Source organism: Protopterus annectens, chromosome 8.part0, assembly GCF_019279795.1.
Source record: "Protopterus annectens isolate FY-2018-M chromosome 8.part0, PAN1.0, whole genome shotgun sequence".
Taxonomy (NCBI): Eukaryota; Metazoa; Chordata; order Ceratodontiformes; family Protopteridae; genus Protopterus; species Protopterus annectens.
Window position 1 is genome coordinate 1,018,622,423 of NC_056741.1, and position 22,891 is coordinate 1,018,645,313.

At 38.1% G+C, this 22,891-nt stretch overlaps 1 protein-coding gene across 1 annotated transcript in view; it reads left to right on the plus strand.

Annotated features, from left to right (window-relative positions):
- Positions 1–22,891, plus strand: part of LOC122809199 (alpha-tectorin-like) — a 1,556,410-nt gene that overhangs the window by 1,380,260 nt on the left and 153,259 nt on the right. Inside the window, exon 19 of the mRNA XM_044080507.1 lies at positions 17,248–17,432. Within this exon, the coding sequence (XP_043936442.1) occupies positions 17,248–17,432 (185 nt within the window). The remainder of the gene's footprint in view (positions 1–17,247; positions 17,433–22,891) is intronic.

Here is a 22,891-nt window from a genome sequence, read left to right on the forward strand (position 1 = left end):
TGCAGTGAATCCTAACCACAAAATCCTAACCACAAAGTACTGCACAGTATTGACAGTGCTGAAAGATGGCATGCAGTGAAATCCTACCCAAATAATACTACACATTGTTAATGGTGCTGAAGGATGGCATGCAGTGAAATCCTACCACATAGTAATACACAGTGTTGACACAGCTGAAGGTTATCATACATTGAAATCATACCCACACAATATTACACAGTGTTTACGGTGCTGAAGTTTGGCATGCAGTGTAATCCTACATACATAGTAATCCACAGTGCTGAAGGTCGGCATGTAATGATGTCCCCACATAGTACTCTATGGTATTTTAGTGTTGAATGTTGGTATGCAGTGAAATCCTACCCACCTTGTACTACACAGTGCTTACAGCACTGAAAGGTGTCATGCAGTGAAATCATACCCGTTAAGTACTCAACAGTGTTTACAGTGCTGAAGGTTTGCATGCCGTGAAATTCTGCTCACATAATACTCCGTGTTGACAGTGCTGAAGGTTGGTATGCAGTGAAATCCTGCCCACAAAGTACTACAGGATGTTGACAGTACTGAAGGTTGGCATGCAGTGAAATCCTACCCACATAGTACTCCACAGTCTCGACAGTGCTGAAGGTTGGTATACAGTAAAAACCTACCCACAAAGTGCGACACACTGTTGACAGTGCTGAATATCAACATGCATTTAAATCCTACCCACATAATACTACACAGTGTTGACAGTGCTAAAGGCTGGAATGCAGTGAAATCCTAACCACAAAGTACTACACACTGTTGACAGTGATGAACATCAGCATGCATTTAAATCGTGTCTATATTAAATATTTGCAAAAAAAACACAAACAAGATAAACAAAATAAGAAGTAAATCCGCTACCAAAGTCCACGAGTCACCTGAAAAGTTTATTGTAAGTGCTTTCATGCACTTCTTATGAGTGCACTTCCTCAGACAAATAAACATACCAAACAACCATATTATATAGTTGAACCAATTAATTAAAATTAAACAATTACCATAATAGAATTAAAAATTGAAACCATCCTTTCTTCTCAACAGTTTTTGTTAAAATCTAACAGCACTATAACCAAATACAACCCTAAACATTCTTAATTTAAAACTATTAAAAAAAAAAAAAAAAAAAAAATCTATCATATTTAAAAGGTCATTAACGTTTCAAAGCTTTTAACCTAAGCAAACACTTAATAGAAGAAGCATCATTAATTCCAGGATAGGCATAAGCATTTGTTTTCAATTGCCACAATAATTCCTGTTCCTCCAGTTTTACATGCCAAGGGGTAATCCGCAGTCCCAGTCCATGTTAACTTTGAGTCCTAATAGTTCGGGAGCCTCCAATCGGGAGGCTGATTCCATTGGTGATCTTACAGCACTAATCCAGCAATTAACCCAAAGAGTTGACGACCTGGCGAGGAGAATGTCTGACCAGGGGAAAGATGTGACAGCTATTGTTCGACCTAAATCTGGAGTTATTTTTAACACCAACCAGCCGGGACCATCTGTTTCTTGTGCGGCCCAACCTGTTTTAATTCAAACTTCACCGGGTAATGTACCGGTAGTGTCAACAGGACTAATTGATAATAATGTTAACAATCAATCAGTTTCAGCTAGGAATAATACAACTAACCAAAATGCTCATGCAGCAGGTAATATCAGGACTTTGCTGAAACTAGGAGATTTCATTAACATGCCGAATAATATTTTTAATTCCATGGATCCTGGCGCCTCTTCTCAATTTAATGAACGCCAGGAAAATATTAGCAATATCGTTTGGAGGCTTAAACAATTTGATCATACTCTTTTGAAATACAAAAAATTACAAGTTGAAGTTTTGTATTTCCAGGAATGTATTAGGTTAAAAATAGTTCCTAAAGGGCTACGCCAACAGAAATATCCATCGGGCGTAGCAAAAAACTCTGAGTTCCATTTACAACTTGTTCAATTTTTTAATAAACAAGGTCTTGACTTCTTGGAATTACTCATTACTCAATATAATAAACAAATGGGTGACATGAAGCATCAATTAGATGTGTTGGACAATGACATTATTTCTGACTTTGATTTTGGACGATATGAATATGACTACAAGAGAATCTTTTCGAGCATTGATTCTCTTTTAGCCAAACTTTTTGATACTAAAAAACGTAAAATCAACCGTGACAAGCTCGCTTATGAACAACATTGAGCTTACCCTGATCCACCGACTAAACATGTGGATGGCACTCATAGTTCATCAGCGGCTTCGGGCACCATAGCAACAGACAATGGTGAAGTGTCCCTTTTAGATGACTTCACAGACTCGGCCAAGACTAATAATGGCGACTCAAACACTGGGTCTAATTTTGAACCCTGGCGTAGTGAGAGAATTTCCAAACAGAACCAACAAGTTGGTCACAAGGAGAACACTCGGGGTTTTTACAAGGGCAATAGCAAATCAACCCCTTACAAGGTGAATCCAACTGGGGCCAACGTTCACAGCACAAGAAAAACAATCGGCGCAGGAGGTAACCAACGGTGATCTATCAGGACATTTAACCATTTTGCAAAGTACTAGTTGTGATTTTAATGTGTTTAATTTTACTTCTGTAGTTATTCCGTCAGAATTAGTGGAATTGTTAACAAAAGGTTTCAACTTTGTACCTTGCATGAAGCCGAATTTAGCATGTGTTTTATGTGATTTAAAAATATTCATGCATAAGTTAAACCTAAATGTTATGTTCAGCAATTCTAGTTGTGTGGTATCTGATGAACGTGTGGCAAGTACATTTAATCCTCCTTTGAATAACAATTTGGCGTTGTTTGAGAAAGTAACTGAAATGTTTTTCAGGGCTTTAATTACAGATTATTATCGTAACAAACACAAACATCATGATAATATTTCTAAAGGTGACAGGGAGCTTATTGAATACATTAAACTGCATAGCATCCGGGTTATGCAGCCCGATAAAGGTGGTGGTGCTATTTTTATGGATGAGGTAGAATATGATAATAGGATGTATAAGATGCTTCTAACTTTGAATTATGACAAAGTATCCTTGAATGAACTTAATCAAGCTTATCAACATACTAAAAATCATTTGAGTGATTTATTCATTGAAGGAAGCATTTCTCTAGAAACCTATCATTATTTAACAATGCCAGCACCTTTAATACCTGTAATGTTTGGAATACCTAAACTTCATAAAAATATGAATGACCCCCCCTCTTAGGCCTATTATTGATGGATGCAGTTCCATCACATATGCATGTGCCAAGTGGGTGGATGCTAAATTGAAAGATGCATTGAAAACAGAAGCCAAGATTTTCCGTGATTCATGGCATGTACTACACCATTTGAACAGCATCCCCTTTGATGAAACTTATGGGTTCTTGACTGTGGATATTAAGGATCTATACACAGTCATTCCACAGCAACTAGGTTTGGAATGGGTAAGGGACTTTTTACTTTTGAAACATGTCCCAGGGCAAGATATTGATTTGATTATTTCCCTGTTAGACATTGTCCTAAGTAATAATTATTTTATGTTCAAAAAAGAACTGTTCCTTCAGAAATCAGGTATTGCCATGGGCTCCCCATGTGGGGGCAGCTTTGCTAATTCTGTCATGGCATTTTGGGAACATACTTTTTTATTTACCCATCCTTTGTTTAATAGCTTGGTTGTATGGTATACATGGTATCAAGATGATATTTTTATCATAATAAAAAGTACACAAGGTGATGCTGAGAAATTGGTTGAGACAATGGTTTCCTTTACGTCATTTTTGGAATTTACATTCCAATATCAGGAGCATGACATCAATTTTCTTGACATTAATTTATACAAAGATGTAGTTCATAATAGATTTAGAACTACAATATATAAAAAACCATTTTATAGCAATTCCTTTTTGCACTTTACTAGCAACCACCCATTTTTTCAAAAAAGAGGGGTCATTAAGGGTCACTTAGTTAGAGCGTCCAGGATGTGTTCCCACGATGATGATTTCCATCAAGAATGCCATAGGTTAGGTGAGATGTTCTCTATCCATGGATATCCATCATCGTTGATTCAAGCTTTAACTACTGAAGTTTCACGTAAGAGATTTGAGGGGTCTTTGGGTCCTATTTTAACCACAGGTTATTCGTCCATTAACATAACTAATTCATCTGATGTTATTCACATGCCAACATTGTCTATTGTGTCAACAAATAGTCAAAATTATGTCACTAGTTTTATTACACAATTTGATGATGTGTCCCTTCAACTTAGGGAGATATGAAATAGCAATTGGGACATTATTCTGCAGGATCAGGGCCTCAATAAAACACTCGGTTCGAAACCAGTAATAGTTTTCAAAAAGGGTGTTTCCTTAAAAACATTATTTGAATTACCGCATGGACAATATAAGAACAAGAAAGGTATGTTCAAATGTGGTAGGTGCAAGTACTGTAAATATATTCAGACAGGGTCTTGTTTTTACATTAAAGGTTGTAGATACTTAATTCATGATAAATATAATTGTGAAAGCCAGGGCGTTGTCTATTTGGCTTTGTGTCAGTCGTGCCCAGCATTCTACCTGGGCAAGACAGAACGCCAACTTAAACAACGCATATATGAGCATATTTATGACATATCTAAAGGTATTGTTACTAATGCCTTAGCTAGGCATATTAATGAATTTAATACTCACAGTTTTCAATTTACTGTGGTACAACAAGTATTCCAAAATCCAAGGGGTGGATCTTGGCATTTAAAACTGGAGGAACAGGAATTATTGTGGCAATTGAAAACAAATGCTTACGCCTATCCTGGAATTAATGATGCTTTTTCTATTAAGTGTTTGCTTAGGTTAAAAGCTTTGAAACGTTAATGACCTTTGAAACATGATAGATTTTTTGTTTTTTAATAGTTTTAAATTAAGAATGTTTAGGGTTGTATTTGGTTATAGTGCTGTTAGATTTTAACAAAAACTGTTGAGAAGAAAGGACGGTTTCAATTTTTAATTCTATTATGGTAATTGTTTAATTTTAATTAATTGGTTCAACTATATAATATGGTTGTTTGGTATGTTTATTTGCTGAGGAAGTGCACTCATTAAGAAGTGCATAAAAGCGCTTACAATAAACTTTTCAGGTGACTCGTGGACTTTGGTAGCGGATTTGATCCTGGAGTTGGTATATTTAAGTAGCGGGGGGGGGGTGCTGGGGGTGCAGCCCCCCCACATGGGGGGTGCAGGGGGGGTTGCCCCCCTGCTTACACCCTTTAGTTTTTCTTTTTTTTTTAAATTTTTTAAAATATTCGAACATTTAAGCGTTCGATCACTAATGTTCAATCTTTAGTGATTTGAACATTTAAGCATTCGAATATTTAATATAAACCCTTTAAATCCTACCCATATAGTACTATATAGTGTTGATACTGCTAAAGGTTGGAATGCAGTGAAATCCCACTCACAAATTACTAGACAATAGCCACTGTACTGAAGGTTTGCATGCAAAGAAATCCTACCAACACAGTCCTAAAACGTTTTGGCCATGGTGAGCATTGGCATACAGTGAATTACTACACACTCTGTACTGCACAGTATTGACAGCCCAGAATATCGGCATGCAGCAAATTCACACCCACATAGTACTTGATAGTGTTGACAGTGCTGAAGATTAGCTTGCAGTTAAACCTTCCATAGATATTACTCCTCAGTCTTGGTAGAGCTGAAGTTCAGCATGTAGTGAAATCCTACCCACATAGTACTGTGCAGTGCTGATAATACTGAAGGTTGGAATGCAGTGAAATCCTACTCACAAAGTACTACACAGTGTTGACAGCACTGAAGGTTGGCTGCAGTGAAATCCTAACCCACAGAGTACTACACAGTGTACTGAACATTGGCATGCAGTGAAATCCTACCCACATAGTACTACATAGTGTTAATGGTACTGAATAATAGCATGCAATGAAATCATACCTAGATAGTACTCCATTGAAAGTGTTGAGGACTGGCTGCAGTGAAATCCTAACCACAAAGTACTATACAGTGTTGACAGTGCTGAAAGTTGGCATGAAGTGACATTCTAGCCACATAATACTACACATTGTTACATAGTACTCCATGGTATTGGACAGTGTTGAAGGTTGGTATGTAGTGGAATCCAACCCACCTTGTACTTCACAGTGTTGATAGCACTGAAGGTTGTCATACTGTGAAATCCTGCCCACAAAGTATTACAGGATGTTGACCGTGCTCACAGTTGGCATGCAGTGAAATCCTACCCACATAGTACTCCACAGTCTTGACAGTGCTGAAGGTTGGCATACAGTAAAAACCTACCCACAAAGTACTACACACTGTTGACAGTGCTGAACTTCAACATGCATTTAAATCCTACTCACATAATCCAACACAGTGTTGACAGTGATAAAGGTTGGAATGTAGTGAAATCCTATCCACAAAGTACTACACACTGTTGACAGTGATAAACATCAGCATTCATTTAAATCCTACCCACATAGTACTATACAGTGCTGATACTGCTAAAGGTTGGAATGCGTGAAATCTTATTCACAATGTACTAGACAATAGTCACTGTGTTGAAGGTTTGCATGCAGAGAAATCCTACCAACATAGTCCTAAAATGTTTTGGCCGTGGTGAGCATTAGCATATAGTGAATTCCTACACACTCTGTACTGCACAGTATTGACAGCCCAGAATATCGGCATGCAGTAAATTCACACCCACGTAATACTTGATAGTGTTGACAGTGCTGAAGATTAGCATGCAGTTAAATCCTACCCACATATTACTCCACAGTCTTGATAGAGCTGAAGGTGGAATGCAGTGAAATCCTACTCACAAAGTACTACATAGTGTTAACAGCACTGAAGGTTGACTGCAGTGAAATCCTACCCACATAGTACTACACAGTGTTAATGGTTCTGAACATTGGCATGCAATGAAATCATACCCAGATAGTACTCCATTGAAAGTGCTGAGGATTGGCTGCAGTGAAATCCTAACCACGAAGTACTATACATTGTTGACAGTGCTAAAAGTTGGCATGCAGTGAAATCCTACCCACATAATACTACACATTGTTACATAGTACTCCATGGTATTGGACAGTGTTGAAGGTTGGTATGTAGTGGAATCCTACCCACCTTATTCTTCACAGTGTTGATAGCACTGAAGTTTGTCATGCTGTTAAATTCTGCTCACACAATACTCCACAATGTTGACAATGCTGAAGGCTGCAGTGAAATCCTATGTGCATAGCACTACACACTGCTAACAAAGCAGAATGTTGGCATGCAGTGAAATATTACACACACAAAATGCTACATGATATTGCCTGTGCTGAAGGTTGGCATCCAGTGAACTGCAGGACATGGAGTAGCCTTTAGATTGTAACAGAAATCAAAGCCTTTTTATGGAAAAGCAATCAGGTCTGGATGCTCTGGAAACATAGCAAAAAAGATTTAAACCTCTATCAAAAAGTTTAATCTTATAGGACACCATGTACAAGAGTGACAAACACAGCCAAATAAGTTCATATTAAAAGGAATTATTTTCTCAGGATTCATCCAGATTTGTTTTGGAAATCTACCAAGACCTAACTGGTCAGATTTCTAGCCGAATGCTCTATATTGATCAGCACAGTGATTATTCTTTTGTAAGGCACTTCAGATACCTTGCTTTAGCTGTCAGTTCTTCCTCTCTCTCTACACATTACTCAAAGACCTTTTTATCTTTCCATTTTACTATATCCTTAATTCTAGTGTTTTCTCTACTATCTGCTTAAAGAAATATCTGCGAGAACTATCTGCCTTCTCTTAAAAAGATAACAGAGGTCATCTGCCATGAACCGCTCTCCTACATAGCCTGTTTTTCTTAGAACAGGTGCCACATGCATATGCCTTACTTTGTGCATTGTTTTATCATACATACTTCTCACAACTGATATTCGCCTTCTTTCTTTATTTTAAATAAGGAGCAAGTCTCACTCCCTTTAAAATGTCTTTGTTTCTCCTCTGAAACACATCTGACTCGATGCACTTTGCCCAAAATCTAGGCTCTTTAAAGCAATCATTTATACTCAGGTATTCATTCATATCATCAAGTATAGGCTTCTGACAAGCTCACAAAGTAGGTTTAGATTGGAAGGAGTCATCACAGCAAGTGCTGTAAAAAAAAAAAAATCACAGAGTAAATTTACAACAACATGACAAGGGTCTTGCTACAGCCATACTTTTTGAAGATATGACAAGTGCAATTATATCATATTCTGTTACTGGCCAAACTCAAAATATTGAGGTTTTATGATAGACCATAAAATGATGTCATCATTCTCTCAGTGACCATATTGTTGTATCTTATAGCATTTTATTTTGGATATTGAAATTTTCATACTAAGTACTCCTGGTGTTTGCTTGTATTTATTCATTTTACCAATACTCTTTTCCCTTTTTTAAAATGATCTTACCAGTGACTTAACAAAAATTAAGTAATCATTTATGGTTTATGACAATGCCTATCTGGAAAGCAGACGCATCCATGTTGTTACAGGTAGATCTGCAAGATGACTTCTGGTATCTCTGCCAATTGTTACCAAACAGTTCTAACAAATCAGCTATGATGCCCTGTAGCATGGCTTATTGACTAAAGGATGCTAGTCCCATCAAAGTACTTGTTCTACTTGACGACCTTATTGGACGAGTGCTATATTACATGGCTGTATTGTAATTAAAATCAATCCCTTGCCTTAAAATATCATGTTGAATCCACTGCAGATGGAGTTTTTAGCCAGACTAAATGGTACTACAGTCTCCATAATCTCCTTATTCGGAAATGCAGAAAAAATTTTGATTTCATTCTTTGTATTCTCACACTGGATATACCCTGCCAGTGATATCACTCAGTTCCTCCATAATCATAACATAATTCCATCCACTTTAAAAGAAATTGAAAATTTGGTGTTTCATGCTGAAAGTGGGGAAAATTAGTGTCTATCAATTAATAAAGTTAACTGGCTAATAGCTAACTGGACAGCTATGGCCTTCTGTGTGCCTCTAATATTTAAGATGTTCAGTATTAAATAGTGTCTCCTCCCTATTCAATGAACAATAAGTCAAAAATCAAAACTCATGGACAATGGGCCCTACCTCTTATGGCGCTATTGTTCTGAGTTACTATAGAGGAAAGAATGCACTCTCCATGATGTCCCCAGCTCGACAGTGTCTACTTACAAATGAATGCAATCTGAACTTTTCTAGTTTCAAACAAAATAAAAGGAGTGCTTAGCAATGTTTTTGAATGTAAATATTTCAGAGATATGGGTTAAGCTACCAGATCAAGTACAGCCCACTTTCTGTGTGACATCCTTATCTGTCTTCTGCATACACAGTGAAGTTGTCCTTAATCAAGTTGACTAACACTATGAATCACATAGCCATTATCCATTATTACAATTATTACAGATTATCCATGTTGCTACTATTGGTATTAGTTTTATCATAGTTCAAGTCAATACTTATAGGTTCATAGGTTCATACTAGGCTATCTGCCCTAGGGCATTTATAAGCCTAGCCAGAGTGTGTTTGGCTTTCGCCACCCATTTTAAATTAATTTTGCTATGCCCTTTTTCGAGGTTAGTATACTGTGCCTCTGTCTAACAGTGACACATGATACCCGGGGTAAACCTACGATCTCCCATCCACTCATCAAGATTCCTCTTGAAGAGAGTCAATAAGGGACTCTGCCTAACCTGGACTGGGATTTTATTCCAGAGTGAAGGGAGCCTCTGGGTTATGAATCTGTCCCTCCAGCATGTCCTATTTATTTCAGTGCTGAGGTTCAAGTCTCTCAAGCACGTAGCTTGATGGGATTTGGATTTTCTGAGGTGCAGCATGTCCATTAATTCTGGGTTGGACATGGCTTTATACATCAGGCACAGATTGCCTCTGAGCAGGCGGTATGCCACTGAGTAGAGCTGGAGTTTCTTTAACTGGGCAGCATATGGCATCTGTTTGAGCCCTTTGATCCTCTTGGTGAGGTACTTTTGTGGTCTTTCCAGTTGCTGCAGGTGTCTGGTAAGGTACATCCCAAAAGGGGCATTGTACTCAATTATGGGCCTGATGAGGGATGAGTAAAGAGGCATGATGACCTCCCCTGACCTAGATGTGAATCCCTTCATGATTAGGTGGGCTATATAAAATGTTCTTCTAACCACTTTGGCCACGTGGTTGTCAAATGTGCGATTGCTATCAACTTGGGTCCCCAGGTCCCTAATTACTTCTTCTGTACTTAATGGATTACCACCTATGTGGTAATTTGTGGGCACTTTGTTTTTGCCATAGGGGATGACTATACACTTTTTGGTGTTTAGCTTGAGGCCATGGCTCTGGCACCAGTTGTCTGTTTCTATGAGGCCCTTTTGGAGGATGCTTGTGTTGGCTGGAGAGTCGATTATGGTGCCAAGTTTGCAGTCATCTGCGAACTTGGTCAGCCACAGTCCTTCCGTGTTGGCCTGTACCTCCGAGAAATATATACAGAACAAGAGAGGTCCTAGGACTGAGCCTTTTGGGATGCCACTTGTAACTGGTTTGGAGTCTGACATGGCTCCAGCAATTCTAACCATGTGGGTTCTGTCCTTGAGCCAGTTTGCAATCCATCTAGTGACATAGGGGTTTATATTTAAGCTGGTAAGCTTATCTATAATGCCCGAGTGGGGTATTGTATCGAAGGCTTTTACGGGGTCCAGGTAGGCTGTGTGGACCACCTTCCCCTCGTCAATGGCCTTGGTGACTATTTCAAAGAAATCAACCAGGTTTAAGAGGCAGGATCTGCCCTTAACAAAGCCAAACTGAGTAGGATCCAGTGTCTGTAGGTCCCCAATATCTATTTATAAGGTCCATGATGATCCTTTCCATAGCTTTGCAGACCAAGCTAGTCAGGCTTATGAGGTGATAGTTTCCAGGATCCGTTGAGGCACCACCTTTGTGGAGAGGGACCACTGTTGCTGTACGCCACTCTTTGGGTACATATCCTGTAGTAAGGCTGAGATTGAACAGTAGTTTTATATTTGGGTTTAGCTCTTCTTGGAGTTCATGTAGGACGCAGCCCGGGACACTGTCTGGTCCCATTGATGCTGTGTTTTTTGCTTTGGAGAGGGCGGCTCTTACCTGAACATCTGAGATGTCAGGTGGGCAGCACTCTGCTGGGATAGATATTTGCCCTTTTGGTGGGGAGGGGGGAGTTTGCGCTGAACCTGTCAGCTAGGATGTTGGCAATGTCTGTGGGTTCGGTGTATTTTTTGTCATTTTGGACTAATTCTGAGCATATCTGGGAATTCCCACCCAGGTTCCTAACATAACTAAAGAAAGCCTTGTGATTATCCTTAGTGTCCTGTGCAATTTTTCTCTCGAAGCTGGCCTTAGACGATTTTATGAGTGCCCGTAGTTTTTTGCTAATACTGATCAGAGATTTCTTCCCTTTTTGGGATTTTGCTCTATCATGTAGTAGCTTCCTCCTTCTATTTTGTAGTTTGTTTATGGCTGGGGTCCACCAGACAGGACGTCTGCCTTTGGAGGATTGGGTTTTGGTTTTATTTGGGATTGCAAGATCCATGCATTCCCAAAGGTGTTCATAGAATGCATTTATAAAGGATTCTGCAGTCTGGGCCATATTTTCCACAGGCCCGGGGACTTTGAAGGATTCCACCTCAGTTTTGAGGAGTGTGAAATTTGATTTAGAGAAGTTTTTCACTGTGGTTTTCTGGGCAGGGGGTGAGGTCGGGATATGAATATCCAGTGAAATTAGTTTATGGTCTGATCTTACCTGTGAGGGATACACTTCTGGTCTGGAGCATAGAGTCCCCATGTTGGTGATGATCAGGTCCAGTATGTTTTGCCCTCTTGTGGGAGTGGTAACAAGTTGTTCCATAGCATTTGAGTTTATAAATTCTAGGAACCTTTGGGCTAGGGTGTTGGAGCTAGAGTAATGCTCCCAGTCTATGTTTGGGTAGTTGAAGTCGCCCAATATAATGGTGTTTGGAGAGACCTTCATATTTTCCAGTGTTCTCAGGAAGGCTGAGTGGGGTTCCTGGGTTTGGGAGGGTCATCTGTAGCAGGGTATAAACTGGAAGGCAGTTTTACCCACTGTTAGTTGCACATGAATAGTCTCTGATGCTTCGTGCTGTGCCAACAACCTGGAGGTGTGGGTATCTTTGACGAATATTGATACTCCCCCTCCTTTTGTGGTTCGGTCCAAGTTTTGGGGCCGAAAAGCATGGTATGAGGTATAACCTGGTAGTGCTGGGGTGCTCTCGGGAGCCTTGAACCAGGTTTCTGTTACTGCACAGATATCGATGTTCTCCATGCTAAGGAGAGTTTTGAGTGTGTGCATCTTGAGGTTTAGACATCTGGCATTGAGTAGCATTACTCTTAGGTTCTTATCCCTTGTGATACCTATGGATGTGGGTTTGTCTTTTGAGCATTGCCTAAAAAAGGCACTATGGGGGTAGCAAGTGCCTTTGCCAATATCTGAAAGCCCAGGGGTGACAGGTGCAAGCCGTCCCTTGCGAAGCATCATGGCTTGTCGAGCATGTCATCCCAGGCTGACAGGCATTGGATCCCCTTTGAATGACATCAATACTTAAGCCAGTTGTTGAAATTGATCATCTTGTCTTCATATTGTGGCATCATTCTTGGTGAGGGTAAGATGCTACTCAAGGTTAGGGTCATACTGGCCTGGGCTACATGCTCAGAGAGCTCCTCTATGTCTCTTTTCATGTAGTCCAGGGAGGTACGTCTCAGGTCATTCACACCAGCATGGACAATGATTGAGTCATATTTGTACTTGCCATGGAGTGACCTGAGTGCTTGTGTTATGTGGCGGATCCTAGCGCCCGACAGGCAGCTCACCGTGACCTTCTCCTTGTTCACCCTGGTGAGCAGGACGTCAGTGTGCCTGATGATAGAGTCACCTATTACAAGTGTATAGGTGTGTTGTTTAGCCTTAAGGACTGTGACTGTTCGGCACACTGGCTTTGTGAGCTATGTGTTGCACGTGTTTTGTTTTGGGGTAGCGGTTGCTTGGGTGTCTGCTTTGGAGGTCTCTGCTGCTTAGGCAGATTTTTCTTTAGAGCCTCCGAGTATGTTTTTGTGTGTTTATGTGTTTGGTTTGCTGTCATGGTAGGTCTATGTGAGACTGGAATTGTAGTGAGTGTGGTTTCCTTCTCCTCCTGACTGGTTACACCAGTACTGAGTTGAGAGAGCTTAGCCTCCAGTTTGGCTATATGGTTGCATCTCTCACATGTGTTGGAATTTGTTGGGAGGAGGAGAGGGTTGTCTGTGTACATGAGGCAGTTGTAACATTGCCTCAAGATTCCCAGATTCACCAGCTGGACCGGAGAGGAGATTGACAACTGACCTTTGGATATGCTAGAATAGTATTGGGAATTCCTTTATAATTGAAAAAAGGGCCAATGGGGGAACAAGATACTCAAGGGGGGTTTGTAAGGGTGTAGTGCTTTTAATTTTTTAGTGCTGACTTAGTGAGCAAGTGCCAGGTAACTTAAATGCAATGTGTTACAGGTAACTTAAATGCAGAAAAATGACAAACAGTAACTTTCTTTCAAGTGAAACAAGGAAATAAGTACAGTAAACGATGCAGATATCACTAGGGATCCCCAGAAGCGCTGAAAAGCCGCGTTTTAGGTGAAATTAGCATTTCAGGGAAATAAGCAAACAAACAACAAGCATACAAACAAAACTAGATTCAGCAGGCCTGGATCTAGTCTATGCTACAGCAAAGTGTACCAATTTCAGTAAGAAACAGTTCAAATATGCAAGCACTATAAGCCTTTAACCAGCAATTCCCAGCTCAGAAGGGCAGAGTCCAGCCTCTCCTCCCACAAGAGTGCAGACCACGAACCTTCTTAATGTAAAATAACTGGCCTGAAGCCCAAGTGCTTAAACCAGAACTAATACACTTTTAGAATAACTGACACTGACCCCTCAATCAGCAGTTCCCAACTTAGAAGGATGTAAGCTACCTGTCCACAAACCTTCCTAATGTAAAACAACTGGTCTGAAGCCCGAGTGCTTAAACTAAAAGGCTTAGAATGAGTTACACCAAGCAGTAATAAATACAATTGAGTACTTTTAAGATGACGCAAAAGCAAAATAAAGTAGGAAGAAACACAAATACAGTAAAAGCAGATAATTTTTTTTTTTTTTTTTTTTTAAGTGGAAAGAGAGAAAGGAGTAGCAGAAACTAAGCTGATTGGCCTACTCAAATGTTCACCCTATACTGGGTAGAATGAGGTAATGACACTAGACTGGGAGGAGGGTCCCAGATCAAATTTACACTAGGGGCGGGCAACTGCAAAGCCACCAACTATAAAAACACTATACAACAGGGACGGAGGGTGGGAAACAAACTGCAGAAATGTATCTCACAGCTGAAAAGCAGCAGTGAGCCTTTAAATTAAAGTTTTAAACAGCTAAAGGAGCCTCTAGAAAAAAGAGTTTAACTGCAACAAGTTATTACAAACAAACAACCCAACAGATGCTTCTTTCTTGTACTCTTGTTACTTCCTTGTGAAGGAGCTGCACTCAAAACTACCAGATATATTCACAATAGTACAGTCTGACTAAATTAAATACTCATTTCTTTTCACTTCATTTATGTTTATAATTCATAATAAGTTCATTCAATGTTCTGTCATCCGTTTATACATGTTTAGTCATACGACTGATTATATATGTCTGGAATTAGTAACAAGGTAGCTTATTCTTCTGCAATGAATGTTGATGCCTAAAGTATTGTTGGCAGTTTAATTTGATGACACATATTGCCTTAAGTCCCGAGCTTTGGCTGAATAGACTCTCAGGACCAACCTACCTACCCAGTTAAGCAAACATCTTACTACATATCTGTTTATTATCTGCAACGTAAAACATTGACTCTCTACTTATAACTCATGGATAACAAATAAAGGATAGTAAGTTGGGTTAAAGGGACTTTGTCTAATTCATGCACCACAATAGCTGTACTGAGTCTTGGGTCATTTGGTGTTTTTATGCCAACTGCCATGAAGTCAGAAAATAATATTAGTACTTTCTGATGTCTCAGTAATAAATGTGGTCATTTAAAAATAGAATAAAATCTGCAAAAACTCTGAAGAAATTTAAGCAGGTTGAGACGTGTAGCTTCTTTCTAATGTTTAGATGGACAGAATTAAGTTTTTTTGTGTGTGTGCATTTCAGAAGTGTAGCACACTAAATTAAAAGTCCAAACTGAAACTCCAGAAGTATGTTTTGAATTATATCTTGATGCTTTGTGTTATACTAACATATCAGCATCTTTCAGGCTGTCTTATACTGTAATGCCTTTTACCCCAAAAACTCCACCATAAAGCTTGCCATAATAATGTGTATTGTTTTTCATAGATTATGTCTTAGTCCTACAGTGCAACTTTGTCTCTGTTATCTGACTCATCCTAGACAAAAGGATGTTTTTTTTCGTTGATTTAGATACACTGGCAGTGTTGGGAAATGTACATGCTTCCCATACCAATTAGGGACAAGGGTGATAAACCAGGAGTGAATTTAGGCTGGTTACCAGCATGACATTGATTTGTGTTAACATAAGGTTGTTTATATGTGTAAACCCTCTTCAAAACAAGCTCAGTAAAGAGCAGGTTTTGTTAAACAGTAACATTTATAGTCTTAAGCAGTTGCCAGAAGTGTTCCCACAGTATGTTCTGATGTGCCAAACTTGTCAGTTTATTGTAGCATTTCTGCTGTTCATTTGTGGATGACAGTTGTCACTATAAAATATAACTGAAACCCTTTGCTGGTAAAAATGAGAATACGTACCAATTTTTCATGTAGTTTTGCAAGTAACTACCTCATCCTTATTATGTGCATAACAATTTATACAAAAACTAACCCTCTGGAAAAAAAGTTTCACTTTAGCAGTAACTGAGTGCATTTAACTGGCCCCAGCAAGGCACAGTCTTAAGACAGAAAATGGGTTATGACTAATGCTAGACTACATCCTACAGGCTGTGGAAGATTCCTTTCTGAAATAATGTGAAATATGAAGAGACACAAAATTGTGGGACATCAATGTTGTACAGCAGGGGAAATGGAGATGAAGAAATTACTGACAATCTTTTAGCCAATAAATAACATCAAGGTGATAACATAAGGAAAGTAACTCTGAAATAAGGTTAACTATATTGAAAGGTTAAGTCTTTTGTTTTTCAAATGGGACAATGCCAATGGTGATAGTGAGGGAATGTGGTAAGGATTAGGAGATGTTTTATTCCAAAGTGTAATCATGGTACAAAGTGTTGTTGGACTGTGTCAATGAAAACAACAAGTAGAACTGTACTTATCAGGGCTGATTCTAGAAACAAGTAAGCCTAACACTGTATATACCTCTGGTGAAACTTCATAAGTGCTGTGCACCATTCTAGAGACAACATAGAGAAAGAAGAAGCAGTTATTGATGATTCCTGAAGGAGGGTATCCTTGTGTATTAAAAGAATAGGAAAGTCTGATCTTGACATAAGGCTTGTCCATATGATTATGTGATCTTTGGAGGGGGAAATGTGACATTATTAATAAGAAATTATGCGGTATAAAATTTAAGGAGAAGGAGGATACAGAGATAAAAGAAGATGTGAATAACATATGGAAATATTTCAAACTACTTTTTTTTAAATATTCTTTCATGTGAAGGATGCTCTGTGTCTGATTTACGTAGCTCAGCAACAGGCTTAAGGAATTGGGCTGGAAAACTGATAGCGCATATCTAATCTCAGTTTCTCAATAAACCTAGCTGTAGTCTTTGCTGGATCTGAACTTTAATATAAATAGAGCTGAAAATTAGAAATGATTTGTGAACTATTTATTCATTATATTGATCTATTTCTGAAGAAGTGATCAGGTGGTTCAAAACGGTTAATAAATTTTGATTTTTAACATTACAACACATAACTAAAAACAGAAAAGCACCAAAATATCAAGTCCATTATTTTTCTAATGACATTTTTTAAAATGTATGGTACTCAGTCTCATATATGCACCACAAGATTTGTAATCATAACAGGAATCTTGCATTACCGTATTACTAAATTTACTACCAATCAGATTGTACAATAATTAAACTCTATAAAAATGGGAGTTAGTGTTTGTTCTGCTACCTGTATAACAATGCCCTTATCATTTCAGACCTAAGAGTAAGCTGTTCAGGAAACATCAGTTATGTTTCTTTGTCACGTTGCTTGGTATTTACTGATGGAATTCCTCCTAGTGCTTTACATCTGATTGACCCACAGTGCACTTCAGTTTTACAAGATGGCAGGTTAATATTCTACTTTGACAGTAGCAAAAGGACATGTGGAACAAAACTGCAGGTAAGTGTTTTGTTTGATGTTAATAGGGCTTTCAAAATTATAAACAAAGATTAAAACCTGTGTTACATTTTTCTGAATGTAAGCCACACTGTGTTATCAATTATTTTGTACTATATAAAATATTTTATGTTATATTGTGTGTACTGCCATTTACACTATCGTCTGAAAGTAGTCCAGAAAAGCTGCCTTGTCTTTTATTCAACAAGCTTGTATGTCTAACAGTCTAATCAATTTTATAGGCAGATACACCTGGATAATGTCTTAGTTCTGAATGCCACTTCTACAGTGGGAAATTAATTTGGTGCATTGGTATTATGGACACAAGAAATCAAGAGCTATATGCAACTATTTTCAATAAATTCTTTGCTTCTTACTATTATGCTCTGTTGTTTCATCAATTCCCAGTCTTGAAGACTCTCAGATTAAATTTTGAAAGTTGTGGTAAATATTCTTACCATTAGTACTGAAGCATGTGGTTACTTTTCTAGATTTTTATGTCTCAATAAGTGTGTTTGTACATGGGCACGTGTGTGTGTGTGTGTGTGTGTGTGTGTGTGTGTGTGTGTGTGTGTGTGTGTGTGTGTGCACATATGCGGTAAGACAGAGAGAGAGAGAGAGAGAGAGAGAGAGAGACTGTGTATGCATGTCCGTGTGTGCTTAAAAAGTAAATACAGCCTAGAAACTAGTGGAATTATGTAAACTGATTACAATATCTAGATCATATTTTGCAGTTATGCACTATGTTCATTGTGTTTAACCTTCCTTTGGCATAAGAAAGGTTTGTACAGTATTGTCATGCACAAAGTTTATAACAAATGTCACTATTTTTATAGCGTCACCTTTCTCTTACCATTAAACATTAGCCATGATGTGCTAAGGATTACATTTTCTAGCAATGAAAATAAAAGCATAAGTTGCAGGTAGAAAGATAATAAATACTCTAGTCTAGAAACATTCATTATCAGTTTGCCTGACAGAGTTATACTATCAGTACTTGAGCTTATTATCCACAGTGAACAATGTGTTATCACCTAATCATTCTCTGCCAGGAAATGACAATTGACAGGTACAGTAAGAAGTAATTTTACACTGAAATTTAACTGCCATTGTGTAGCCCTAACCACACCAGCAAAATCAGACCAGTGCTTTGTATCCTACCATTCTAATTGTAATGCAAAGGTAGTGTCCTTATTCAGCCTCCTGTTTCCATTGCAAGGGATGTATTGCCATGTCCAATAAGTAAAATCAGAGATAATTCGTGTTACAGAACAGATTGCAGAGACTTTGCCCACTCAAGTCAATAAACACTGACTCTGTGATCACTTTGTTCTATTCAGTATTATAATGCCATCCTTTGGCTACCTCAGGGTATGGTTAGAGACTACCTGCAGCCATTGTTTTCTTCTGTGAAGGCCACTGAACTAAAACTCAGATCAATGGCTGCAGGTAGTCTCTAACCATAGTAAGCCCAAGTTTAATAGGGTGTGCAGCACTTTCATCTCCATTAGCCTTGCATATGTCATCAGTATTTCACTTTCACTTGGTCATTTCCTGGAAATGGGTAAATGTGTGTCAATGATGCCACTAACGAAGGATGTCCTGCCAAGGTCACTTCTTACTAACTTTTTACATTGTAAGAACCACTGTCTAAAATCCTTAACACAGCAGTAATGTCAACTAAAAGGACATCTGGTGCAATTAAGGTTGTATTTCATGATGCATTATGATTTTCATAGGGGACATAGTATGATTGCCTCACACTTTTTAGTACTGAAAACATTTTCAAGAACATGGATAAGGGGCAAAAGTACTAGTGTAACCTTCACAGATCATATGAAAACGTTTGATACATTGTTCTATCCTGGACTCCTACATTAGCTGTGTCTTGATTGTCTATTTTAACTCCCATAAAATATTTCATAATCTACCTCAACAGCAGATCATTCCAATTTCATAAATATACATATATAAATATATGTAGAGAGAGAGAGAGAGCTACATGTTACATAATTTGTCATAACGGTTAATTTAGAAACTATGATTAGGTCACTGGATTTCTTACAGATGAAGCTAGGACGGAACCTGATAAAAGGCCTATTCCTACCAACCGTTTAGTATGCTTCCATTTTCACTGATTTTTCTAGTTTCTCCAGCTTAAGAGCTTTCCACAATACAGAGAACATTTTTTTTGATTGTCTGAAAATCGGCCAGAAGGAAATATCCCTGCCTTTCTCTGAAGAAATCAAGATGACTACCCTTGTCTTTGACACAAAAAGTAATGTTAGGTATTCTACTGTACAAACTGTTGAATGCTACCTGTAACTCAAACATCTGATACTCAAAATATCCAGTGTTTTCATAAAAGATCCAATGATTTAACTTTTAATGCAACCCAGACTGTAATTCTGTCTTTACAACCAAACATAAGGCACATCTGGTAGATGACGGAAAGTGCTGTTGTAGTTGGTATTAACTTATTACTCCTGTCGACTCTGTGCTCACAAGTATTAGCACACTTTCTTAATCCAAGCTGTTTGTGAATGAACACAAACATTTAATTTCAAGCTTATTGTTTAGTTATATTGTATGTACTATATGTACTTGTCAATGCTGTCTATACTAGCCCTATACTATGTTATATAAAATGCTGTTATTTGACTAAGGTCTCTTCTTGTTTAATTACTGCGATTAATGCAACTGGTTGTTAATGAAATGAACAGGGTAGTCCAAGCAACTTACATGTAAATCTGACTTCAGATTTAGTAAAATACACAATCTGCATTTTGCTCAAAATGCAATGGTTCAATATCCAGGTGGCATAAAGGAAGAACCTTAAGGTAAGCCCATGTCAGGTTCCTGGAGCATATAAGAGATATGAGGAATAATTCTCCTAAAAGTACTATAGTGAAGTATTAAAATCAACAGCATTCAGCACAAAAATAGGATTAGAATCTACAATATTGTTTGATGCTTATACTCCTTTAAGGTTGAGAGGTGCAAAACAACTTATTCAATAGAAGGACTCACTATAGTTTGAAATATAATGCTTTATTATTAATAGTGGTTTTACTTGAAAGAGTGTTTTCTTCTAAAGTGACATATAGTTTAATAGTTCTCCATGTGCATTTCCAAGGAAAGCTAAGAGTTTAACAATATTTCTTTTTTTTTTTTTTGTAGTGAATAATGTTTGAATTGCTTGGGGCATGGTTCTTATGTGCAAACAGAAAATTAAATCCTTGTATTAAAAGGAACATAAGCTGGACATGTCATTCCTTAAAAAGCTAATGTAATGACTGAGGTGCCAAAGTATATGTTAAAATATGTATTTAAAACCATATTAGCCATTTTTGAAAATGTCTTCAGTTCTACTCTTTTTTTTAAATGTCAAGTAATATTACCATATGATTTATCTTACAGAGCTCTTTGACTGGGTAACCAAGTTATTAATTTACCAATGAGCTCACAACGTAGACTACTAAAGCCTTAACAGTGCTTACAACATGGTATGACATAATAACTCAGTAAACAGATTAGAAAGCCTTGTAGTACATTGCAGAGTGGAAGAAAAAAAATTGAATGAACAGTAGAAGACAGAATCATAATAATGAATTCTACTCAGGACTGAAAATGTGGTCAGCCTTTTCTACTGTGATTTTTACAGAATACTTGAAACAAAACGTTCGCCTCACTGCTGGTAACACAAAGTTTACTGTCCATGAGCCTGTGATACTGCTGTTTATTCACATAGCTCATTTTCCCTGAGAGTGTGTTTATCCTTTTCACAAGACTGTCAGATTATTAAGCTTTAACATTTAAGTAAATGTTACATTGGAGAAAAAAATGCCTAGATGGGGATATCGGATTTGACCCATTTAAACTGAGTAAATTACACTTTGCAATTTGCTGGTACATCTAGCTGATTATTTATCATTTATTACTGGTGGGTTTACGGTCATTGTTTTGAGATTCATTTCATCATTCCTCATTCTGGAAGTAGTATAAAGCCAAATAACTTTTAAGACACATTTATAAAAGGAATGCTACATAAAGGTAATGGTGTAAACCACTGAAAGGAAAAATGTCATTTCATAGAATAAAACTACAGGACAAATGTAAATGATGCCATTTAAAGGAATAATAAGTCTAACACAATGTTGTTGTGTCTTTCGGCTTTTCCTGGTTAGGGGTCACCACAGCGGAACTCCGGTCCGCTAATGATTGGCAGTAGATTTTTACGTGCCGACTTGCTGGGCCTGATGCACAACCTTCAACGAAGGAACGCCCATTCACGCATGTCGCCACACAGAAGACGCTCAAACTGAGAATCGAACAGGGCAACGTCTTACTGAGAGGCCACAATGCTACCGCAGCAATAAATTATTTAAATGTAAACAAATACAGAATTGTAGCTACATACTTTTGCAGAGAATATAAATGTTCTTTACTGAAAAGCAAAAATGGAAATTAATATTTTCAGGCTGAACAACGAGCAAATTTATCTGATAAGTTTAAACCAGTTGAAAAAAAAACAATAGTTTCTGCAGCAGAAACACCACCACTGCTGTCTAAATATAGTACACCTAGCTTGTTATACCTCAGGCTAGTGACTACTTGATTTGGTGGAAAGCCATGTAGTATTTTTCCTTCATGACAGTATGGAATCACAGTTAATATACTAAATTTGCACAGGTGTGTCTGGCATATCCCCTCCACATTAGGATTGTGGCTGGCAGAGCACTGAAAGAAAATTCATCAATTTAAATTGCATTTATCTGCACTGAAGTCAGCTTTCAGGTTATACAAAGTAAAATATGATGCTATTTCCCTTTTCCTTCAAATGATGACCTGATTAAGACATGGTCATTTGAAACCCAGCTACTTGATTACAGTTAAGAACACAGCTTAACAACAACCTTCACTCATAAAAAACATGCTCCTCCATTGGGCAAGCCACCATGTACTGGCCATTTAAATCTATACATTTATACGTATGAACACAAAGATAGTTAGTCTGTGCCTCATCGCTACGTAGGTTTGGATGCATTCTCATCAAATTCACTTGCATCCATGGATGCAGTTCACTGATTAAATACACAATGTGCATGTATGTTCAGCAGTGCAAATGAATGGCTGTACTCCATTCACTTACACTCCCAAGGGACGCATTGCATGTGTTTTTGGTGAGACTGGGAAAGTGCATTAAGGGAATTTACCCTTTTTTCCACTATTGTGCAATCATGGTGTTGATATATTTAAATATGGGGGTGTGCAGGTGCAGGGGGGGCTGTTTTCAGCGATTTTGGTGAATTTGAAAGGTTCAGTGGGTTTATATACATGAAAGCAAAAAGACACGTTGGTCACACACAGCAGATAACTTTAATCCAAAAATAGTAAGCGCTTTCACGGAATCCTTCCGCTTCATCAGACTAACAGTGAATGCAAAGAACATCACATTTAAA